The sequence below is a fragment of the Oratosquilla oratoria genome, chromosome 6 (genome assembly GCF_046742065.1).
Source record: "Oratosquilla oratoria isolate Oo_2021 chromosome 6, ASM4674206v1, whole genome shotgun sequence".
In the NCBI taxonomy this organism is placed as follows: domain Eukaryota; kingdom Metazoa; phylum Arthropoda; class Malacostraca; order Stomatopoda; family Squillidae; genus Oratosquilla; species Oratosquilla oratoria.
The window spans coordinates 66,982,546-67,006,557 of NC_134782.1; the positions used below are offsets into that span (position 1 = coordinate 66,982,546).

The window sequence follows — 24,012 nt, forward strand, 5'->3', positions numbered from 1 at the left end:
ACACACACACACACACACACACACACACACACACACACACACACACACACACACACACACACACCTATATATATATATATATATATATATATATGTATATATATATATATGTATATGTATATATACATATATATACATATACATATATACATATACATATTACCTCCTTTGGATATTCGGGGAATCCTTCAACACCCAAGGCCTGATGCAGAAGATGTTTGTTCTGTTTTTGGCGACCTGGTGTGATTATCTGGCTTTGTTTTTCTTTTCCATTATATCTCTTTTTCGTTGTTATTTCTCCTTGTGTATCCTATCCGTTATTTATAGGAAAAATATATACTCACACATTTCTTCCTTCAAATATTTTTCTGAATAATAATGAACTTGTTCCACTTCTTCAATATTTGTTCTCTTGGAACAGATGAACAGGGTCTTCTTTGTGAACATTCCCCCCCCCCCCTAAACATACTTGTACACCACAAGTCTCCTTTCAAGAGTCGTTAGGTAAAAGATTCCTGTATTTACCTAACTGTATTTATCTAACTGTAGTATACAAGAAAGGAGCAACGCTCGTCGGGTCCCGTCTCCTATTCTCTAATTTTCTAACATACCTAGACTCAAATTCATGTACAGTTCCAACTTAATCTATATCCTTGATTTCCAATTATCATATTTAGATTTGAACTCGTGTATTATTTGATCTTGGGCTATATCATCATCTAAGCTTTGTATATTATTCCATGAAACCCGATTCATTTCTTGAAAGATTCATATTTTGTTCCTTTCAAGATTCAGCTGTGATTCACCACCACGGTCTTGGACCACGTGTTGGACTCGTGATCGACAGCTATTACCCTTACGAATGAGAGCTCAGACATCATACATGGTCCCGTGTATGGGTAATGCGGTGATTAAACGCGCTCTCTCACACACACTACTTGCCCACCAGAGTTAGAGTGCCGGCTCGCTGTGCAGCGATGCTGGGTTTCTTTTCAGCCCTGCACGGAACTCGAATTCGGATCGCTGAATTAGCGGTCGAGAACGATACCACTGCACTGCACTGTGCCCCTTAAGAGAGATGTGGAATACCTACATACACAAAATTTATAAAAGCGTCTTACTTTTCACTCAAGTCCCCCCTATTATATATATATATATATATATATATATATATATATATATATATATACATATATATATATATATATATATATATATATATATATATATATATATATATATATATATATATATGTACACATATATACTTATTACTACAACACGTGATTTTGTTAAATCAATACGAGAGTATCGCCGATAACACACTATTACTTTGCCAACAAAACGCCATGTTTGATCATGGGAATGGACAATACCACAACGAACAAAACCCCAATCGGTACGTTAGGTTAGGTTATGTCTTCCCCACCCCATCCCCCCCAATTTTCCTTTTGGGGTTTTGTCTGCTATGTAGATTGAGGTTTTGTCCGTAGGGGTTTTGTCATGTGTTCGTTTGATCTATATTATCGGTACGGCGGTATTATGTAAATCCTAGCCAATATTTCACCACACCATACCTAACCTAACCTACCGTAACCAAATCCAACCTAAAACCTTACAAAACTACACTGCCACGGCGATAGTCTTTTCTTGATTTACCATATTTTTTCGTTTTTAAACTGAATATTAACATTTCAAGTATGTAATTCAAATCTACTATGCTTTCATAAGTTTTACATAATGAATAAACAATATCTACACCACTTACTAAATAACGAAAGAAAAAGGTCTAAAATAGTACTTCTGTGTATAATTGACAGGATAATTTTCACAGAAAACGAAGCTCATCTTTTACGTGAAGAAAACGCCATTTTTAAGGGGTAGACTAAATATAAATATTCAAATTGATTTTTATCAATAAACTGTTAATTTTGAACAACCACTATGGGTGCCAAATAATGAAAAAAACACATCAACGAAAATCCGAAACTATATCATTTGATTAGGCTAAATGAAATTATCAATTTGGTCCACAAACTCTAAACAAGACTTTAACTTCTCTATTCATTTAAACCTTTGAATACCCAATTACCAGGTTTAAGTTTATATAAAACATAAACCAGCAAAAACCCACCGCAATTATAATTGGAAATTAGTTGTTTTAATGTTGCACATAAAATTAAACTTACAAATATTATAAATTATCAACTAATAATAACATTAGAAATCATAAGGTATTACTACATACATATACCAAAGGCTTTTTTCCCTTACACGGGGGGTAGCCACTACTACTAGGTACTACTACTAGGTATTACTACTGCTAATAATGATAATAAAAATAACAACAATAACGATAATTCAACACCTCACCAGTGTCCATTTTAGCGAAGTTTCTGACATCCTCTTGCGTACCTAGAAGTGTCTTTTGGCGTTGTTTGCTATGTCTGAGTGGAAACGACTAATTAACCATTTGGCGTCTATATCAAACCGCTAATTCTGAATCCCGTCCGTCAATTCAAATCAGTTTTAGAAAATCCCTTATGATGGCAGACAAGAAATTTTGATCTGACTACTTGTAAATATACAACTAAAGCGGGCGCCTTATTATGCAAACTAGGGTGTGTGACTATTCTGAACAATTTAAACAATGTCAACTAAAAGCGAAATTTCTCGCTACTACTTCGTTTGGGTAAAAACTTTTACAGTGACGCGCTTTTGCTTTTCAAATTTCCAAATCTCAAACGATTTTCGCGTCACGGGGTGCAAAGTTGAATGACACATTATTCAGATGTTCTTGCGGAAGTTTAGAATATACCAAAGTAGTTTTTATTCAAACGAAGTAGCAAAACCAATTAGCATGCTATAGTGTGCCGCCATCTTAACAGTGACTTGAATCGGAGTACGTTGGCCAATGTAAGGATTTCGGTCCTCTATCTCATCCATTTATGAAACCTAACTTATCTATCGATACTTTTTCACATTAATCTGCCGCCATGGTCATGGTTTCGAGTGTAATGTGTTCCAACACTTACAAAAATACGGCGAGATGCTCCCTCGTCGAATAATGGTAGTGTCTGCGGCGAGGAAAAAGTCAACATACACTTTGTTTCCTCTCGATTCTAGTGGAGAACTCGCTCGAAGAACTGACTAAGTTTTCGTTCAAACACTTGATGCAAAGAAAAATTCTTTTAAAACACAACTTCGAAAGGAAACTCGATTACTCAGATGGTAGTGTTCACAAATCTTTCACCCATCACTGGTGAGAAATGTAGTAACACATATTGTAAGTCACAACTAACACCACAGTCGGACGAAAGAAAGAGTTGAGTAAGCGAAACTATATATTTCGATTGCTAACTGCAATCCTCTTCAGCAGTACGGTACTACTAAAAAGGATTACAGTTAACAATCGAAAGTTTCGCTTACTCAACTCTTTCTTTCGTCCGACTGTGGTGTTCGTTGTTTTTCATAAAAAAAAAAAAAAAAAATCCAGACGCTTACGCTTATAGTGTTGTATTTAGCAAGTGGGATTACATTATTTATTTTATGATATTTATTCTAGTTGCCGGTCGCTTCTATTGTTTTGTATTATAGACGAATATATATACTACGGATAGGGTAGACTGGTGAAATTTGATGGCAATCATGGAAGTCTTCAATTTTATAAATTAAAAATTCCGTGAAGTTAATTACCCAAAATAACAGATCGTTGCTGGGGATACAGTAAAATAGACGACCGCTTAATGCAGAATATTTTTATTTCTTATTTTTATTTTTATTTAAGACTTATTTTGTAGAATTAATGATCGATTTGTTTGATCAACCCTTATATCTGTGAAATAACTCCGTGCTTTGAGTTGCTTTTGTTATGAGGATTTTGTACTATACAATTATGTCTGAGGGCTTAATTACTACGTACAGCTACACAGAAAACTATCGTTAGTAGGGGTGTCGAAACATTCGCTAATGAACATAACCTTATGATACCGAAGGGTTGGTATTTCTGGGGTTCGAATTGTTCGAATTCCTTCTGAATGAATATGAATCGAATAATAGTTCCGGAGTTCATATAGGATTCACTATGACATGATAATCTTATTTCCGATGGAGACTTCAACTTGTCTCAAATAGTTTCGTTGTTTTGTGTCAAAATGATTAGCGTGATTTACTAACGATAGTTTTCTGTGCAGCTGTACATCGGTTAATATATCTTCTATGTATTGCCAGCATACTTGTAAATATTGGTCCATTTGGAATACTCAGCGGTAGTGTGATTGTATGACCTTTTGTCTTATTGGAGGGTTTGATGTATTGTACTTATTGTTCTAGATTATTATTATTGTTTATCTAATTTATTTATATATTTATTCATTTATTTGCCATATGTAACGAAAATAGGTTGAAATAGTGTAGATTGAAAATATGTTTATCACTGCAATGATGAAAGGCAATTAAGAGTTTAAATATTGATTTATACTGCTAACCTGTTAATCTAAATTGGCTAACAAATCAGAAAATACATACTGTACATACATACATACATATACCAAAGGCTTTTTCCCCCTTACAAGGGAGGTAGCTAAAACACAAAGATATAAAATCCACTCCCACCCATTCCATCCCCACATACTCCACTCCCATCCACCCCCTCCCTCCCCTCTCCTTGATGACGGGTCATCCCTGCATCTTGTCCACTGCCCTGGGTCAGAAGCAGTGTCACAAGACACAGCACATCCACAGCAAGGCCACTTCATTAAATCGGCGACCCCCCCCAATGCAGAAAAAGATATGGGGAGAAATCCCTTTGGGCTTCGTCAATTTATTTCTCATACATACTCCCTCAGCCCCCCCCACCCACTCTCCCTCATGCATCCCAGCATTATCCATATGCAACCATTATCCATTCAACACTACCTTTTGTCCTCTCTCGTCCTTCCTCAACAGACATTTCCCTTTTTCCTGATGCCCCTTTTACGCCATCCGTCCATCTCATCCTAGGTCGACCCCTTGTGTTCACTCCTTCCACCTCTGCTTTCCACACCTCTTTTACTAGTCTTTCTTCACTCCTTTCCATGTGTCCAAACCATCCCAATACTCTTTCATCAACCTTATCTCCTAACTCCCTTTCCACCCCTGTTATATTCCTCACTTATCATTTCTCACTCTATCCAGCCTAGTAACCCCTATCATACTTCTCAGGCACCTCATCTCAAACACATTCAAACTCCTCTCTTCCTCCTGTATGTTTCATGTTTCTGCCCCATACAGTAGTCAGCACAATCACACCTTCATACAATCTCCTCTTAGCATACATTCCCAAATACCTATTTCTCATTACACTTTTTAATCCACCAAGGCATTTACTCACTTCTCTCAATCTGCATTCTACCTCCACCTCCACTCCACCTTTTCCTGCCACATTTGCACCAAATATCTAAAACTATCCACTTCTTACAGTCTCTCCCTTAATACTCACTTCTAGTCTGCTGCCACCCTCTTTCCTTGTACATATCATCACCTTACTTTTACCATTTCTCTTCAACTTCCTTCTTTCGCACGCCTTCCCAAACTGTTACTAACTTCCTCAGTCCCTCCCTGACCCACTACCCTTGCATTCACCTCTTGCACCACCCCATCCATGTGTAAATTGAACAGCCAGGGTGACATAACACATCCCTGACAAAGTTCCACCTTACTTCAAACCACTCACTCTCTCCATTTCTAATCCTAACACAAGCTCTACTACTCTCGTAAAAAATCTTGACTGCTCTCAACAGCTTTCCTCCTATCCCATATATCTGCAATACCTTCCACAGTGCCTTCCTGTCTACCCTGTCATAAGCCTTTTCCAGATCCATAAAAGCCCAGAATACATCTTTGCCTTTTCCTATAGTTTTCTCACATATATCTTGCCACAAAAATCTGATCTACACAACCCCTGCCTGTCCTAAATCCACACTGTTCCTCACCAATTACTCCCTCTGTTCCTCTTCTAATCCTCTCCATCAAGACCCTCCCATAAGCCTTCCCAACTACACTTAAAATGCTAATCCCTCTGAAACTACTACACTCACACTTGTCCCCTTTTCCCTTGTAAAGTGGGACTATACAGGCACTCCTCCAGTCCTCCGGCACTCTACCCTCTCTTAAGCAAACATCAAATAACCTCACCAGCCAGTCCATCATTACTACCTCCTTTTTCAGACATTCTGCATGGCATCCATCCAACCCAGGTACCTTACCTGCTGTCATCATCTTAACCTGTCTTCACTTTATCTTTATTTCTCCTCCATTTTCCTCACTCATCACGGTCATTTTTTTTGCGCCTCCCACTGTAACACTTTCCCCTCCTTTACATTTAGCAACTCCCTAAAACACTGCCCACCTTCCTTTCACTGCCTTCTCTCCCATTATCATCTCTCCCTCTGCACCTTTTACCTTTTCTTCTCTACTTGATTTGCCTCCTCTTCCTCTCTTAATTTTTCCAAAATATTTTTTTTTCTTTCAAAATTTTGTCATACTCTTACCCCATTTCACATCTGCTCACTTCTTTGCCTCATTTATCTTATGCTTTACTTCTCTTCTCTTTACTTTGTACCTCTCATATAATTCCCTCATCCTAATTTCTAACCAATCTATGAAAGCTTTCTTCTTCTCTTCTACACCTTTCTTTGCTTCCTCATTCCACCACTCGCTACCCTTCCTTCTATTTTCTCCCATCCTCCTTGTTCCACACACCATCTTTGCACACCTTAGGACTCCCTCCTTGTACCATCCCCATTCCTCCTCCACTCCTAGTTCTACTCTATCCTTCACTACCTCCCACTCCTCTCTTAACTTCTTATATTCATTCTCCTTTTCTTTCTCATTTAAGCAGTTTACTCCAAGTACCACCCTACCGTCTGCCCTTTTCCTCTTTCTCCACTCTCAACTTACCTACAGTTTATAACTATAAAAAAAAAATCTGTCTTCTCTTTTTCTGCATGAGGGGGCAGAGGGGGAGTCACCGATAGGTGTAGCAGCCTTGCTGTGGACATGCTGTGTCTTGCTGAATTGCTCCTGAACTAAGGCAGTGGTCAGGATACAGGGATGATCCATCATTCATGAAGAGTTAAGATGAGAGGGAAGAAAGGGTGGTGAATGGGAGTAGAATGATTGGGAGTGGGTATTTGCCTTTGGACTTGGCTATCTCTCTGGTGAGGGGGGAAAAATGACCTTGATATGTACATAACTATATACTAAGGGCCCTTATAAGGGATGTAACTAAGTCAAAGGCATGCACCCACTTCCACCCATTCCAATCCACCACCCTGGTTTCCCTCTCATCTTAGCTCCTTATGGATGGAGGTTCATCCCCATCTCCTGCCCAATAAGATTGTTTTATCTTACATTTGTGCTACAGAATCTGTTGCATCAGTTTTTAATATACTTACTCTTAGTCTTTACTTTCTTTAATAAGACAGGAGGTGCCAAGATAGGAGGGAGGGAGGAGGGTGGAGGGGAGTGGAATATATGGGAAATGAAATGGGTGGGAGTGATTTCTATGCCTTTTTGGCTACCCCCCATGTAACGAGGAAAAAGCCTTTGGTATATGTATGTATGTACTGTTAGTCTGTATATTTCTTTCATATGAGTATAAAATATATATTTCCAGATCCATAAAAGCCCAAAAAACATCCTCCCCCTTTCCTATAGCTTTCTCACATATGTCTTACCACAAAGATCTGATCTACACAACCTCTACCTGTCCTAAATCCACAGTTCCTCACCAATTACTCCTTCTGTTCCTCTCCTAATCCTCTCAATCAAGATCCTCCCATAAGCCTTCCCAACTACACTCAACAAGCTAATCCCTCTGAAACTACTACATTCACACTTGTCCCCTTTTCCCTTGTAAAGAGGAACTATACAGGCACTCCTCCAGTCCTCCGGTACTCTACCCTCTCTCCAGCAAACATTAAATAACCTCACCAACCAGTCCACCATCACTTGACCTCCCTTTTTCAGACATTCTGCATGGCATCCATCCAGACCAGGTGCCTTACCTGCTTTCATCATCTTAACAACTGCCTTCACCTCATCCTTCCTTATTTCTCCTCCATTCTCCTTACTCTTACTCTACTTACTCTTACTTGCTGTGGATGTGCTGTGTCTTGCGACACTGCTTCTGACCCAGGGCAGTGGACAAGGTGCAGGGATGACCCGTCATCCAGGAGGTGCTCAGATGAGAGGGAGGGTGGGAGGGGTGTGGAGTGTATTTAGGGATGAAATGGGTGGGAGTGTTTTTATGCCTTTCCCTTTTGGCTACCTCCCTTGAAAGGGGGAAAAAGCCTTGGTATATGTATGTATGTATAAAAAATATATATAGTCTGTACAAGCATGGAACTTAAAACTCATTTCATTGTGCTAAAATTTTTATTCAATGGCAGCAACCATAATCACAGCAGTGGCAGGGAATCCTGGCACCATACCCGAGTGAAAAGAAAGCTAGAGAAACCCTAGAACCCTGCATGCAAATTTGCATCAATAATAAAAATTTTGTATCAAATCTGTAACATTATTGTCCATCTTTCAATCTTTACACATAATTCCAAGTAGTCCGTCAAGTACCACACCACTGCAATTACTGAGCTATACCATCACATTTTATGAACAGTTTTTATACCAAGGATACTGAAACACTGCGCCATAACAATAGCTGTCGCTTCGCAGAGGAGGAGGCGGTTGTAGTTAATTTTAACGATATTTCCTTCCTTGTCCTTCTCCACACAATAACATTTGTCATAAAATTCACTGAATACAGTTGATACCTGAAATAGACAGAAGGAAATATGAAATAATCTACATTTGTTCAGTTATTATCTCTTCAACAACTTATGAAAAAGCTTAATTTTTTTTTTAACAGAATATATATTTTATTTTATTTATGCCTATTCAAAAATAACACACCACATATATGTACTGAAATTCCTTTCCAAACTTTAAGTGAAGTGGCCAAGTCATTGGGACCCTATTTAAAACAAAATCCATTCAACCATTCATACCACAGCCCTTGGGGTGATGCCCTGGTTCTCTCAGCCACCATAGAACTTGCCATAGCTATTGGTTCAGCTCATAAGTCACTCAATGAAGAGATTCTGTGGAGCTCTCTGGGGTGAATTTCAAGTACTGTATATTGTGCTCTGTCTTTTGTGTGGTGGCTGAATGTATGGCATTTAGTGTCTGTTGCCAACTCAGTGCAGGATGGTGACCTGAATATAGGCAAACAAGTGCAATTTTTGTGTCTTGGGAGTTACTTTTCTGTTGAGATGATTTCTAAGGAACTTCAAATGAAGTGTAGAATTTGAAGGTCTAATACAAAGTGAGTGTGTTCTTTCATTTGGTCACTACCCTTATAATGGAGAAAGGGCCTTTTGGTATACGCAAGTATACAATAACAGTTAGTCTGTGATCACCATGTGCACATGTTTTGCACACAAGTGTAATGGGATGCTTGAGTATTGTTGTAGATCTTTAAATAGCAATGCCTGAGTTGTCTTCACATTTGGTGTCACACTTGTGTGATGTTATGTGTGGAGTGGGCAGTTTCATGGGTTCTGGTGCAATGGACCTGCACCAAGTGGTGACACCCAAGGTGATGGAAGGATGATGGAGCTCCAGGAGCACAGTGCCCACAGAGAGAAACCCTCTGCCAACCAATGGTTCAGAGAACCTTACAACACTCCCACCTCCACCTAGATGAGTGACGCTGTAGGGCCAGTTGTTCATCTAGTACAGTAGAATCTCAGTTCTTGACAACAATCCATCCTAGAATCTAGAACTGATTTGGTCTAGGACTGAAAATGTTTATTGATATACTGGATACAGCTTTATCAGGGTAATATTTTTCCATGAAAATCTGAATTTCATCCCATTTTCTGTTTAGGTTGGTTGAGAACCCATATTTTGGTCAACTACTGAAGCAAAAAGTTCTCAATTTTTTTTTGTCAAAAACAGAGCTGTTCGATTTGTGAGATGTTTGGGAACCAAAGTTCTACTGTATTATAAGTATGAGAGCTGTTCGATTTGTGAGATGTTTGGGAACCAAAGTTCTACTGTATTATAAGTATCATACCTTTGTCTAGTTCATCTGCATACCAATCAAGAATAGTAAAGAACCTACAGGTCTTGCCAAAATAACCATTAACATGCACTTTTATGGGAAACCAAATATCATAAGAACTATCCAACCATAAGGAAATAAATCATTTAAAGTTTGTGACTAGACGGCTTCCACTTACTTCGTACAGATATTCACATAGGGGATGAAGGAAAAGGTCTTGAGTTATTTTGGTGAGGACCTCAGGAAGCTTCAGAAGAGTCTTCGCCAACTTCCATTCTTTCTCATGATCAAGGGGCATTGGCCCTTTCCGTGCCTCGGCCTCAATTGATTCTGTGCTGATACCAGCTAATGGTAAGAAGAGTTATTAGTTACTTCTCTCGCAGGGAGTTAAGATTATGCTAAGACTAGGCCCTTCCCCTCAAAGAGGGAAAAGGGACCACTATTTTATATGATATATATATATATATATATATAAATAAAGAGAAAGAGAGCAAGAGAGAGAGAGTGGGGGAGAAGGGATGGGTGATGAGTGGAGTGGATTGGGTGAGGTTGAAATGAGTGGGAGTGGAGTTATGCCTTTTGACTTAGGCTACTTCCCTTACAAGGGAGGAAAAAAGCCTTTGGTATATGTATGTATGTATGTGTATATATATATATATATATATATATATATATATATATATATATATATATATATATATATATATATATATATTAGTAAAAGCAGTATGGGGCAGAAACATGGAACATAAGAGAGGAAGAGATGAGTTTGAATGTGTTTGAGATGAGGTGCCTGGGAAGTATGATGAGGGTTAATAGGCTGAATAGTGTGAGAAATTAGGAGGTAAGGAGGAGAACGGGGGTGGAAAAGGAGTTGGGAGATAGGGTGGATGAAAGAGTATTGGGATGGTTTGGACAAATGGAAAGAATGAGAGAAGAAAGACTAGTAAAAGAGGTGTAGAAGGCAGAGGTGGAAAGAGTGAACATGAGGGGGCAACCTAGGATGAGATGGATGGATGGGGTAAAAGGGGCTTTGGGGAAGAGGGGAATGTCTATTGAGGAAGGACGGGAGAGGACAGAAGACAGGGGTGAATGGAGATTGGTTGTATATGGATGATGTTGTGATCCATGAGGTGGAATGGGTAAGGTATGAGGGATGAAGGAATATGTGTGAGAAAAATTTGATGCAGCCTGAAGGGATTTCTCCTTGTCTTTTCCTTTTCTGCATGAAGGGGCAGAGAGAGAGAGAGAGGGATATTTTTTTTTTTGCCAATTTAATTAAATGACTTTGCTGTGGATGTGCAGTGTCTTGCAACACTGCTTCTGACCCAGGGCAATGGGTAAGATGCAAGGATGACCCGTCATCCAGGAGGTGCCAAATTAAGAGCGAAGGAAGAGGGTGGAGGGGAGTGGAGTGGGATAGGGATGGAATGGGAAGGAGTGGTTTTTATGCCTTTGTTTTTTAGCTACCTCCCTTATAAGGGGAAAAAAGCCTTTGGTATATGTATGTAGTAAAAGAGGTGGGGGGGCAGAGGCGGATGGAGTGAACTTGAGGATAAGATGGATGGATGGGGTGAAAGGGGCTTTCAGCAAGTGGGGTGCTGTCTGTTGAGCAAGGAAGATAGGAGTGAGTGAAGAATGGCTGTGTATAGATAATACTATGGTACAAGGAAGGGAGAAGGTGGGGGAGGGGAGTAGGGAGCGGTTGTGTGTGAATGATATTTTGATGAAGCCCAATGGGATTTCTTCCCCTTTTTCCCTATTGTGGGGATGAGAGGTGTTGAGCTATGAGGGGCTGGAGAGAGGATGGTGGGCATTAGGGGATGGAGAGGGGGGGTCATTGATCAAGTGAAGCAGTCTTGCTGTGGATGTACTGTCTTGCTGCATTATGTCTGACCCAGGGAGGCAGGAGACATGGATGACGTTTCATCCACGAGGAGCTAATATGAGAGGGAGGAAAGGCCGGTGGATGGGAGGGAAATGTGTGGGAGGGGGTATGTGCTTTTTAAATTGACTACCTCCTTTATAGGGGGGAAAGCCCCTGGTGCATATCGATAGATAAATAAATAAATATACTGTATATATATACACACACACCAAGAGTTTTTCCCCCTTATAAGGGAAGTAGCCAAGTCTATGACAAGTTCCTATTCCAACTTATTCCACTCCCATCCACCACCCTTTCCCCCATCCCATCTTAGCTCCTCGTGGATGACAGGTCATCCCTGTATCCCACCCACTGCCCTGGGTCATAAGCAATGTAGCAAAACACAGTTTTGAGGAAGGACGGGAGAGGACAGAAGACAGGGGTGAATGGAGAATGGTTGTATATGTTGTGATGCATGAGGTGGAATGGACGGGGGGATTGGGGGTGAGGTAGTGTGTGTGAGCAAAATTTTGATGCAGCCCAAAGGGATTTCTCCCCGTCCTCTCCTTTATATGGGGGGACGGAGAGGGGGGGTCGCCGATTTAATGAAGCGGCCTTGCTGTGGATGTGCTGTGTCTTGCGACACTGCTTCTGACCCAGGGCAGTGGACAGGGTGCAGGGATGACCCATCATCTAGGAGGTGCTAAGATGGGAGGGAGGGTGGAGTGTTTTCAAGGATGGAATGGGTGGGATTGATTTTATGCCTTTTCCTTTTTGGGTACCTCCCTACTAAGGGGGAAAAAGCCTTGGTATATGTATGTATGCATGTATGTATATGTATGTATATATATATATATATACGTATATATATATGTATATATATATATATATATATATATATATGTATGTATATATGTATGTATATAGATATATATCCACATAACTATATACATATTTCTATATATAGATATACATAAAGATATAATATACATATACATATATATATATATATATATAAATATATATACATATATATATATATGTACATATATATATACATATACATATATATATCTATATATACATAAATATATATATATACACACACACACAAATACCAAAGGTTTACATGGTAGGGAGGCCATGCCAAAACACACATACACATCATAAACAAATAAATCCCAATTAAACATCCACTCCATCTCAGCACTGAGGGATGAAGATTACTAGTTAAAAAGAACAAATCAGGTTTACACTCAACCACTATGGGTAAGTTTCATTTTATATGCCAAATGTTTGTAAGATCACAAAAATATGGTCAAACAAATTATTCTAAAGGTGGCAGCATATTAGGCTAGTGTGCTACTTGTTTTCACAACTTAGTTTCAGTAGAAATTACTTCAGTTACAATATTCTAGACTTCTGCTACAACATCTCAACAATGTGTCTCACATTCATATAGGTTAAACTTCTTAATTTGTCATTCAACTTTTCTCTAGATGATATAAGAGTAATTTGACATTTGGAAATTTGAAAAACCAAAAAGTTTATAACTGAAGTACTTTCTACTCAAATGAAGAAGAAGGAAAAAAAAAAAGCAAGTAGCATGCTAGTGAGAAATGCCTAATGTGCCACCACCTCAAACAAATGTTATACAACTGAGAGTACCAACCTGTCCGTGCTATGGACCTGATGCGTGTGAGTGCATACAAAAGATACACAGCTGTGTTGCCTTTGTCATCTAACATCCTATCAAAACTGAACACATAGTCTCTTGCTCTGAAAAAAAAAAAAAATAATAAAAATAAATAAAAAATAAATAAATAAATAAATAATAATAATAAATAAATAGAATAAATAAAATACAATAATATATATATATATATACATTCCATATCAAAAACATAACCACAAGTATTTCTTTACTGATTCAATTCTGTCACTAATCTTTACTATATAATCCAGTGACACAAAAGTACAATTCAACTACTAAGTGTAAACACTCAAACACCTCTATTCTAACTGGTTATAATGAATGACATCAGAATCAATAATACAAAAATGAATTACTCTTCACCTGTCGTGAGAAAGATCTGCGTATTTGATACAGCCATAGGCTACAGCTTCTTGAGCTTTCTTGGTTTCGTCTTTGCTTAAGCTCTTCTCCTTGACCTCCTTTTCCTGAGCTCGATGCACACCTTCGTCAAGTAAGTCGACTAGACGTACAGTTTCACCTGTTACACAAAAGCTAATCAAAGGGCCATTTCTCATTAACAAACTATATAAATTGTTAGTTCGTCCACATTTGGAATATGCTTTTTCCATATGGTCACCGAATCTCGTTGAAGACATTGACAGATTGGAAAAAGTACAATGGCAACCCACAAAACTGATTCCAAATATCAAAAATAAATCATACAAAAATCAACTAAAACATATGAATTTGTTTTCCCTAAAAAAGCGTAGACTCAGAGGTGATTTGATATTGGTCTTAAAAATTCTAAAGGGAACTGACAATATCAAAAGTGACAAAATTTTCAAAATGAATGAGAATCCGACAAGAAATAATGGTCTCAAACTGTCAGGAAATAGATCTAATTTGGAAGTGGGTAGAAACAACTTCACCAAATGTGCAGAGGCAGTGCAATGTAGTTCAGTTTGAAGCTTTAAGATTCGTTTAGATAAACATTTAAGCAACATGCTGTAATGCCTGCCATTTATTTTTAAGATTCGTTTAGATAAACATCTAAGCAAGATGCTGTAATGCCCGCCATATATTTTATATTATTTATTTGTTTGTTATTATTTATCTATTTGTTTATTATTTCCTTGATTATCAGTTATTTTTATTTATCTGTCAATTTATTATTATTTAATATTTCCCTGTTTGTTTATTAACTTTACCTATTTATTTATGTACTTATTTTATTTTTATTTCTATTATCATTTTTATTTGTTTTTTTATTTATTGGTTTATTTATTTATCATTATTATATATATTTTTTTGCAGCCAACCTAATTATGGACCAAAAGGTCACCTGTCGACATGCTCCTCCTTTGTAATCCTTTGATGTATTCTTTTGGTAATTATGAGCAGTTCACCTGTAAACCAATATTTCCAATAAAAATTGAACCCCTAATAAAAGACTTGTCAATTCACCCTCTTACCAGACCATCACAGCTCAACATCACTTATTTGATATCTCAAAGATATGTGGTAATTTGCAAGTTACAGCAAAATATCTGCTGGAGAAAGTTGTTGTCTGTGTTGTATGGCCTTTGCTTTGTTTTCCTGTCTTTTGTATTCCCATCTATCCCTCTTCCTCTCTTGTCTATCTTAAATACACATTGAAAAATGTTAATAAATCCTCAGTGGGGGAATCACAAAGATGGAAACTCCCACCTTCTTTGACCAGTAAAAGAGTGAGAGATAGAAAAAAAAAACAGCAGTAGAGAAGCACACATACACAGACTGAAGCCAAGTGAACAACAGAATCCAAAGCAATACCAATCAATTGCTTTGTTGCTAATGAAAATTCATTAATTTTAATCTATCTCCTAACAAGTCATACATGAATTAATGTTTATAAAATATAATACAATACTGCAGCAACATTTAAAAAATTTGATTAATCTTGAGACAGACGAGTCAAAGCATATATACACATCCTTCAAACATCCCACACCCATCCAAAGTCCATTTGTCTCTTTCATCTTAGCTCTTTGTAAAGGAAGTGTTACTCCTTTCCACCACAACACAGCTCAGGCCAGAGGTAATGTGACAAGACACAGTACCTCTACAGCAGAGCCCAAAAGCCTAAGTTGGTTTTCCCACACTATTTCATTATATGGCTTCCCTCCCCCTTCATATGTCAGTTTGGGTCGCATCAATTCATCATCCACTCATAACCACTCTCCACTTACGCCTATTTCTTGTTCCTTCTTCTTCCTTATTTCATTGATGTTCCTCATGCACCCAATGCCCCTTTCACCATACACATTCTAAACTTCTTACATCAGCAAAGTTATCACTTACCTGATCGTGTTTTGAATTTCTTTCTGTCTTCTCCAAGGACAACACCAAAGGGAACATGATCAATACGGACCTTGGCTGGATTCCAGATGCCTGCACGTTTTGCACAAGCGAAGAGACTCTGCAGTAATATAAAAATTTCTGTTAACTGTGGTATACGCTTGACAAATGGCTAGTATAACCAATACAACAAGTGAGATGTATTTCTATCTATGAATAAACATTTTTCAGCTATTCCTGTACGAGTTTTCAAACTGACTTATCTAGTTTTAATAATCACTTCCTGAAATTTGAACATCTAGAAATACACATAACTGGGCACATAACTGCTGGAGAGGTAGTGTGCTACCGAAAAATCTGTGAATGTGTATATACATATACACATATGCAGTAACACAGCCAGCTCTAAGGAAATTAAAATCTTCAACACGCTGATAGAAATGCACTCCAGATTTTCTGGTAACATACTACCTGTCTGGCAGTAATGTGCACAGCTCTGGAGATACAATGGCAGTCAAAAGTACTAGGTCACTTGATATTCACTACATTTAAATGGCATTTGTTGCCAATTATCAAATACTTTTTTGGTACAACTGCAGCTTGGAATATGAGTGAGGCAGTGAGGAAGACTGAATGCTTTTGTGATAGTGTTTGAGGAATATGATAGGCATTACAAGAGGAAACAGAATAAATGTAGAGGTGAGACAGAATGAAGGTGGGAAGGGAACAGTCCAATTGTGAAAATCAGTTAAGATAGCTTTGGACATTGGAATGAATGAGAAAAGACAAGCAAAGATTATGTGGAAAGCAGACACAAATAGAGTAAGTTTGATGACCAAGAATGAGGTGGATAGATGGGGTAAACTTTTCTTTTTTGATTGTGTAGAATGTCTGTTAAGCGAGGAAGAGCAAGTGTTAAAGATAAGATTGACTGGAGGGGAACTGAGAGGGGCTAAATGGATGACAGTCCAAATTGATCTCGTTGACTTCATCAATTGATTTCAGTGGACAAGGAGAGACACTGCTATTATGATGAAAAAATGGAGGTAAACCAGCTCTGGCTGTCACAGCTTACATACTGCATTCCCTCAGCTTTGACCTGGCAGATTAACAGTTTGTAATTTCTACATATATATATACCGGTAATCAAGGGCTTTTTGCCCCTTACCAGGGAGGTAGCCAAAATCAAAAGGTATAATTCCACTCCCATCCATTTCATCCCCACATACTCCACTCCAATGTACCACCCCTCCCTCCCTCACATCTTGGCTCCTTAAGGACAACAGGTCATCCTTGCATCTCACCCACTGCCCAGGGTCAGAAGCAATGCAGCAAGACATAACATATCCACAGCAAGTCTGCTTCATTTAATTGGCAATCCCCACTCTCCATTCCATCATGCAGAAACACTGAAGATGGGGAAACATTGAATTTCTACACATACAGGAAAATATACCTGGCTGGTATAATTTTCTTATCTAAATGAATGAAGAGGTGGGGTAAATGAGCTCTGGATATCAGGTCCTGCTGTGGAAGTGAATACAGTTCAGGTCAAAAGACAATGCTTCCAAGCAGGGGCTGACAGCCAAAGCTGGTTTAACCCCTACTTCTACATCATACAGCAATGTTCACATTCTACTCATGGCACAGTATTTAGGGAGGACATTCACTCTTACAATGCCATAGGGGACAAGAAACTACTAATAAATACTATAAATCAATAATAGTTGCCAGGTAATTCTATTCTGTGTCGACATGATCCTATCCATATACCAAGGGGTTCCCTCTTACCAAGGAGGTATCCAACGTCAAAAGGCCTATACCCACTCCCATCCACCACCCTTTCCTCATCTCTCATCTTAGCTCCTTGTGGATGACAGATCATCCCTGTATCCCACCACTGCCCTGAGTCAGAAGCAATGCAGCAAGACATAGACACACGATGTGATCCAGGACATCAAAAAAACAGTATTACACAATGAGGTCCATGAGTAAACAGCTAGAGGAACCCCAGAAGTCCTATAAGAATCTTTTCCTTTGTTCCATGCACTCCCCTTACTGTTCCATCCACTTCTCCCTTTAACTCCTTAACCTTACCTGAAAGTGCTCAGCTTGTCCTGCATCTGTAACATATATGATCCAATTGCTCTTCTCCTCCTCAACGCGCTGCTTTAAGCATGCCAAATCTGATGTGTCATATGTAAAGCCACCATCGGATTTTACAACGGTCATTGGGATCCTAGCACCTTCAGCATGCATGATCTGAAATAATGGAAATGACATTTCATGTGACAAAAAAGAAGAAAAATTAACCCTGCATGGAAAAAGAATGGATCTTTTAAAAAATATATATATATTAAAAAAAAAAAAAAAGAACTTTGCCACTAATCAATTCAATCTATCCTCTGACTCAGCAACAAGCGTATTGCCATCCACAAATAGCAACTAATTTCCTTTTTTCTATTCTCACACACTAACTCCAAATCCCTGTATGTCGCCTTCCCCACTCCATCCATATATTCATTGTATACCCAAGTGTGCACCCTACCTTCACCTGAAAACCATACTCTCTCCATTCTTTACCTTCACACAAGCTCAACTGCTCATGTAAAAACTTATGACTCCTATCCCATACACTCTGTCAACCCTGCCATATGCCTTCTCCAAATCCATGGAAACCCAAAAGACATCCTTACCCTCTGCCAAAATTTTCCTGTATATCTTACTCCAAAATCTGATCTAGGCACCCTCTTCTTTTTTTAAATCCACATTATTTTTTTTCCTCAACTATTCTTTTTACTCCTCTCCTAATCCTCTCTATTAACACCCTCCCATTTACCTTCCCTCCCCTCCTAATCTTCTCAAATAACACCCTCCCATCTACCTTCCTAATTACACTTAACAGGCTAATTCCTTTGAACTACTACATCCATATTTGTCCCCTTTTCCCTTGTATAGTGGAGCTAATAATGCACTCCTTCAGTCCACAGGAAAACTTTCCTCCCTCAGATATGCATTGAACTATCTTATAGCCAGTTATCACTCCCATTACAGAATCATGACACAAAGTTACCTCTCACAATGTAAAAGTTAAGCATGTTAGTCTATTTATCTACATATTTTTTTTCTTTTTAAAAGGGAAGTAGCCAAGTCAAAAGGCATGGTCCCACTCCCAACCATTTCATTCCCATCCACGACCCTTTCTTCCCTCTCATTTTGGCTCCTCATGGATGACGGGTCATCCATGTACCCTGCCCACTGACTTGGGGCGGAAGCAATATTAGTCAAATTCTATACAGTCACTGATTTCACAACATTAAGTCTATCTACATACCAAGGGCTTTTTCCCCCTTATATGGGAGGTAGCCAAGTCTAAATGCAAGTGCCCACTACCACCCACCATCCATTTACCTCTCATCTTAATTCCTAGAGGATGAAGGGTCATCCCTGTCTCCTGCCCACTGCCCTGGGTCAGAAGCAATGCAGCAAGACACAGCACATCCACAACTACATTAATATTTTCAGTTAAATGCACACTGTAAACTCACCTTTCTTCCCTCATCCTCTTCCAATATGCCTCGGTTGGTGAGGTCTTTTACCAGTGACTCCATGCGTGACTGGTAGAATGACTCTCCCCGGTCAATCAATTTTATATCAAGTCTCTCATAAACCTGGAAAAATGAACAAACAATTGTTCGAGGTCTTGATAAAATATATATATATATATATATATATATATATAAATTATTTCACATAAGCTCAATGGGGGAGATGCAATACCAGAAAGTTTAAGTGATGAGAAATTTGTGAAGAATCTATAGGCACAAACACAAAAGAAGCACCGGAATTCTAGACTGTATTTGGAAATACTATGAAAGACCTTGACAAGTTACTTAAGGTGCAACAACAATCTCAGATATACTTTATTTGATAAATTCCATGATCAGTAGCTAAATTGTAAGCTCTGTGAAAGACAGATGAACAAGATAACTGGATAAGGTGGACACCTTAACAGATGACCAGTTCGGATTCGTTGATGGATTATGTAGAGTAGCGAAATAATTCAGCCATGAAAGGTTTCCATTATTTTCTATTATATCAAGAGTCCCTCTACTGAATACCACTGGCCATTAGCAGATAATGGAAAAGGGCCAGATTTAGAGAACATGTTTCTGCTAAACCAGGATATTCCACTATTAAATTTAAACTTCTATTAAATCAGGCTTCCATTACATAGGGACTACGTTTCTACTGTATCTCTCAGGTAATCACTGCACCACACAAGAGGGCTGGATGGTTTGTGTGAATCTAGATCTAGATAAGGCTTCTGACAAGGTAAAGTGCAACTGACTAATGTAGAAATAGGTACATGCAGGACTCAGAAGCCTTCAAGAAATTTCCTGGAAGACCCATATACAAGAACAGTAACAAAGGGCAGGATAACATGACTTATGATAATACAGATAATCAAATCATTGTGAAGACTTGCAGCTCAGTAACCCAATCAATCTACCTTTAATGTTCCTCACCTTTTGAAACTCTTTGCGTGAAACAGCACAAATTTGCTCCCAGCCCTTGATATGCACTGGGTTGTGGGCCTGCAACTGAACCACCGCTTCATATGCTCGTTTCTTAAAGGGCTCGTCCTCATCAAAACGCTTCTTGGACTGTTTATAAAAGGCTTGTAAGTCTCCAATCGGAGGAGTGTTGGTTGCAAAGTCTGGAAACTCATCCTTTGGGGGAAAAAACATAAGAAAATTTTCAGTATAAACCAACTCATGGTACTGATAAATACAATGCATGCACACCATTCTTTTCCCCTTTACTGTATAAGGGGGGTGGTCACCCACCAAACAGTCTTTTCCTCCTTATAAGAGGGGGTTGACCAAGTAAAAGTGCACAAATCCAAAACCCACTCATCACTCCTTCCATCTTAGCACCTTGTGACTGAAGGGTCATCCCTGTTCCCCCACCACACCACATTGCTCATGTCGAGGGCCATACAGCAGGAACTGCTCAACAGCACAAGCTGGTTTACCCCCACTGCTTCATTACATGGCAACCCTTTCCCTGTCCATTCTAAACTTTCCAGAGTGGAAAAGAAGAACATCTCTTTTGGTCTGTATCGTCCCTTCACTTATTCACAATATCACTCCATTCACTCCTATCCTTTGCACTCTCCTCTCTCTTTCTTGCTCCACAGATATTCATCATGCATCTAAGCCCCCATCATTCCAACTCATCATTGGTTTTCTTCTCAAGTTCATTCTACCTGCTTCTGACTTCCACACTCATTTGTGCTAGTCTTTCCTCACTCGTTCAAAGTGATTCAATCAGCTGATAGTACATCACCAAAGTAAATGGTGATCCCATCATCTTTCAATGGGATAAAAATTCACATTCCCCAAACATTAAGTTAAATACTCATTATGCAAATGTAGTTCATGGGATGAGTGAAGGATGTATGGCCATTTCCCCGTTTATATGGGGAAAAGGGATTTCTGGTATTCATATGTAAATCTATATATCAAGAGCTTTTTCCCCCTTATAAGGGAGGTAGCCTAGTCCAAGGCACATACCATTTCCCACTCATTTCACTCCCCTCCACCACCCTCCCCATCTTAGTTCTTCATGGATCACAAGTCATCTCTGCATCCTGCCCACTGCCCAAGGTCAAATGCAATGCAGCAAGACACAGTACATCCACAGCAAGGCCACTTCACTTAATCAACATCCCCCCTTTCCATCCCCTCAAGCAGAAAAGGAAAAGTCAAGGAGAAATCCTTTCAGGCTGTGTCAAAATATCACTCATCCCTATCTCCTGCCTTCTCTCTTCTTGCACAACAAACATTTCCCTCTTGCTCAATGCCCCCTTCACCCCATCCATCTATCTCATCCATGGGCACCCTTTCATGTTCACTTCCTCCACCTCTGCCTTCCACACCTCTTTTACTAATCTTTCATCACTCGTTCTTTCCATGTGTCCAAACCATCCCACTAATCTTTCATCAGCTCCTTCTGCCATCTCCTTTTCCACTCCCACTCTCCTCAAATTTGTTATATATGTATGTAATTCATAGAAGTGGGAGATAAGGCAGTTGCTGTCTGTTGATGACACTGCGCTTGTAGCAGGATCAGAGGATGGATTGAGGAAGTTAGTGACAGAGTTTGGGAAGGTATGTAAAAGAAGTTGAAGATAAATGTGGGTAAAAGTAAGGTGATGATAAGTACATGGGGAGAAATTGGTAGCAGACTGGAAGTGAGTATTAAGGGAGAGAGACTGAAGGAAGTGGATAGTTTTAGATACTTGGGTGCAAATGTGGCAGGAAAGGGAGGATTGGAGGCAGAGGTGGAATGCAGATTGAGACAAGCAAGTAAATGCTTTGGGGGATTAAAAAGTGTAATGAGAAATAGAAATTTGGGAATGTATGCTAATAGGAGATTGTATGAAGGAGTGATCGTGCCAACAGCACTGTACGGGGCAGAAACATGGAACATAAGAGAGGAAGAGAGGAGGAGTTTGAATGTGAGATGAGGTGCCTGAGAAGTATGATGGGAGTTACTAGGCTGGATAGTGAGAAAAAAGGTGAGGAGGAGAATGGGGGGTGCAAAGGGAGTTGAGAGATACAGTTGATAAGGGAGTATTAGGATGGCTTGGACAAATGGAAAGAATGAGTGAAGAAAGATTAGTAAAAGAGGTATGGAAGGCAGAGGTGGAAGGAATGAACATGAGGGGGTGCCCATGAAATAGATGGATGGATGGGGTAAAAGGGGCTTTGGGAAAGAGGGGAATGTCTGTTGAAGAAGGACAGAAGACAGAAGATTGGGGTGAATGGAAAATGGTTGTGTGATGCATGAAAGGGAGTGGGTGGGGGATGGGGATGAGGGAGTATGTGTGAAAAATAAATTGACACAGCCCAAAGGGATTTCTCCCTGTCTTTTCTGCATGAGGGGAGAGAGAGGGGGTCACCTATTTAATGAAGCAGCCTTGCTGTGGATGTGCTGCGTCTTGTGACACTGCTTCTGACCCAGGGCAGTGGACAAGATGCAGGGATGACCCATCATCCAGGAGGAGCCAAGATAAGAAGGAGGGACAGGGATGGATGGGAGTAGAATATGTGGGGACGAAATGGATGGGAGTGGATTTTATGCCTTTGTTTTTTGCCTACCTCTCTTGTAAGGGGGAAAAAAGCCTTTGGTATATGTATGGTATGTATTTATATGAAGGTGACTTACCTGAAGGTGAGCAATGAGCATACCAAACTGAGTTCCCCAATCTCCAAGGTGATTTAGTCGTAAAACATCATGACCCAAAAACTCCAACAGACGGGCTATGCTGTCACCAATAATGGTTGATCTGTGAAAAAAGCGATATATAAAAAACACATTACTCAAACCATAAAATACACATACATATATATATATATATATATATATATATCTATATGAATACTTATTCACTTAGAAAACTAAACTGACCATACTTCAAATAACATAGTACCAGATCCACCAAAATTCAATTTCATTGCAAATCTCACACATAATTACAGACACAATTAACATACCTTAAGTGTCCCACATGCATTTCTTTTGCAATATTGGGTGATGAAAAGTCGATGACAACATTTTTCTTCTCAACAGGTGGGGGCATAACTCCATTGAGGATAATATTGGTCACCTTCACAAATACAACAGAATTTACTGTAGCACATCACCTACATAATATGATATTATGATAAATCTACATACATAGATAAATCTAACCACTAGAAAATACTTGGTTCTCCTTAACCCATATCAGGCAGTGCAAATAAAGATTCTTTCTACCTGTAGTCACAGGTAATTCCATTCAGTTGTTTGAGCATCCTTACCTTGGTAAGGAATCATATCTATCTCAATCCAACCCTCTCCAAGCAGTACAATTTTTTTTAGGGGAGGGGAGCATAGTCAGAAAATCTTTTCAGTTCCTGTGATACTCTCTGCATGGTAAATTTTTAGCAAACATTT

The 24,012-nt window shown here is 39.0% G+C and overlaps 1 protein-coding gene across 2 annotated transcripts in view; it reads right to left on the reverse strand.

The window, feature by feature from the left end:
- Nucleotides 1-8,399: 8,399 nt before the first annotated feature.
- ArgRS (arginine--tRNA ligase-like protein) overlaps nt 8,400-24,012 on the reverse strand; it is a 29,588-nt gene continuing 13,975 nt past the window's right edge. For both annotated transcript variants that reach the window (XM_076187130.1, XM_076187131.1), the window contains 10 exons: nt 23,571-23,683; nt 23,242-23,362; nt 20,535-20,738; nt 19,554-19,676; nt 18,103-18,267; nt 16,009-16,126; nt 14,050-14,206; nt 13,645-13,751; nt 10,284-10,450; nt 8,400-8,813 (listed from right to left, as the gene is read on the reverse strand). In XM_076187130.1, the coding sequence (XP_076043245.1) occupies nt 8,643-8,813; nt 10,284-10,450; nt 13,645-13,751; nt 14,050-14,206; nt 16,009-16,126; nt 18,103-18,267; nt 19,554-19,676; nt 20,535-20,738; nt 23,242-23,362; nt 23,571-23,683 (1,446 nt within the window). In that variant the 3' untranslated portion in view covers nt 8,400-8,642. The remainder of the gene's footprint in view (nt 8,814-10,283; nt 10,451-13,644; nt 13,752-14,049; nt 14,207-16,008; nt 16,127-18,102; nt 18,268-19,553; nt 19,677-20,534; nt 20,739-23,241; nt 23,363-23,570; nt 23,684-24,012) is intronic.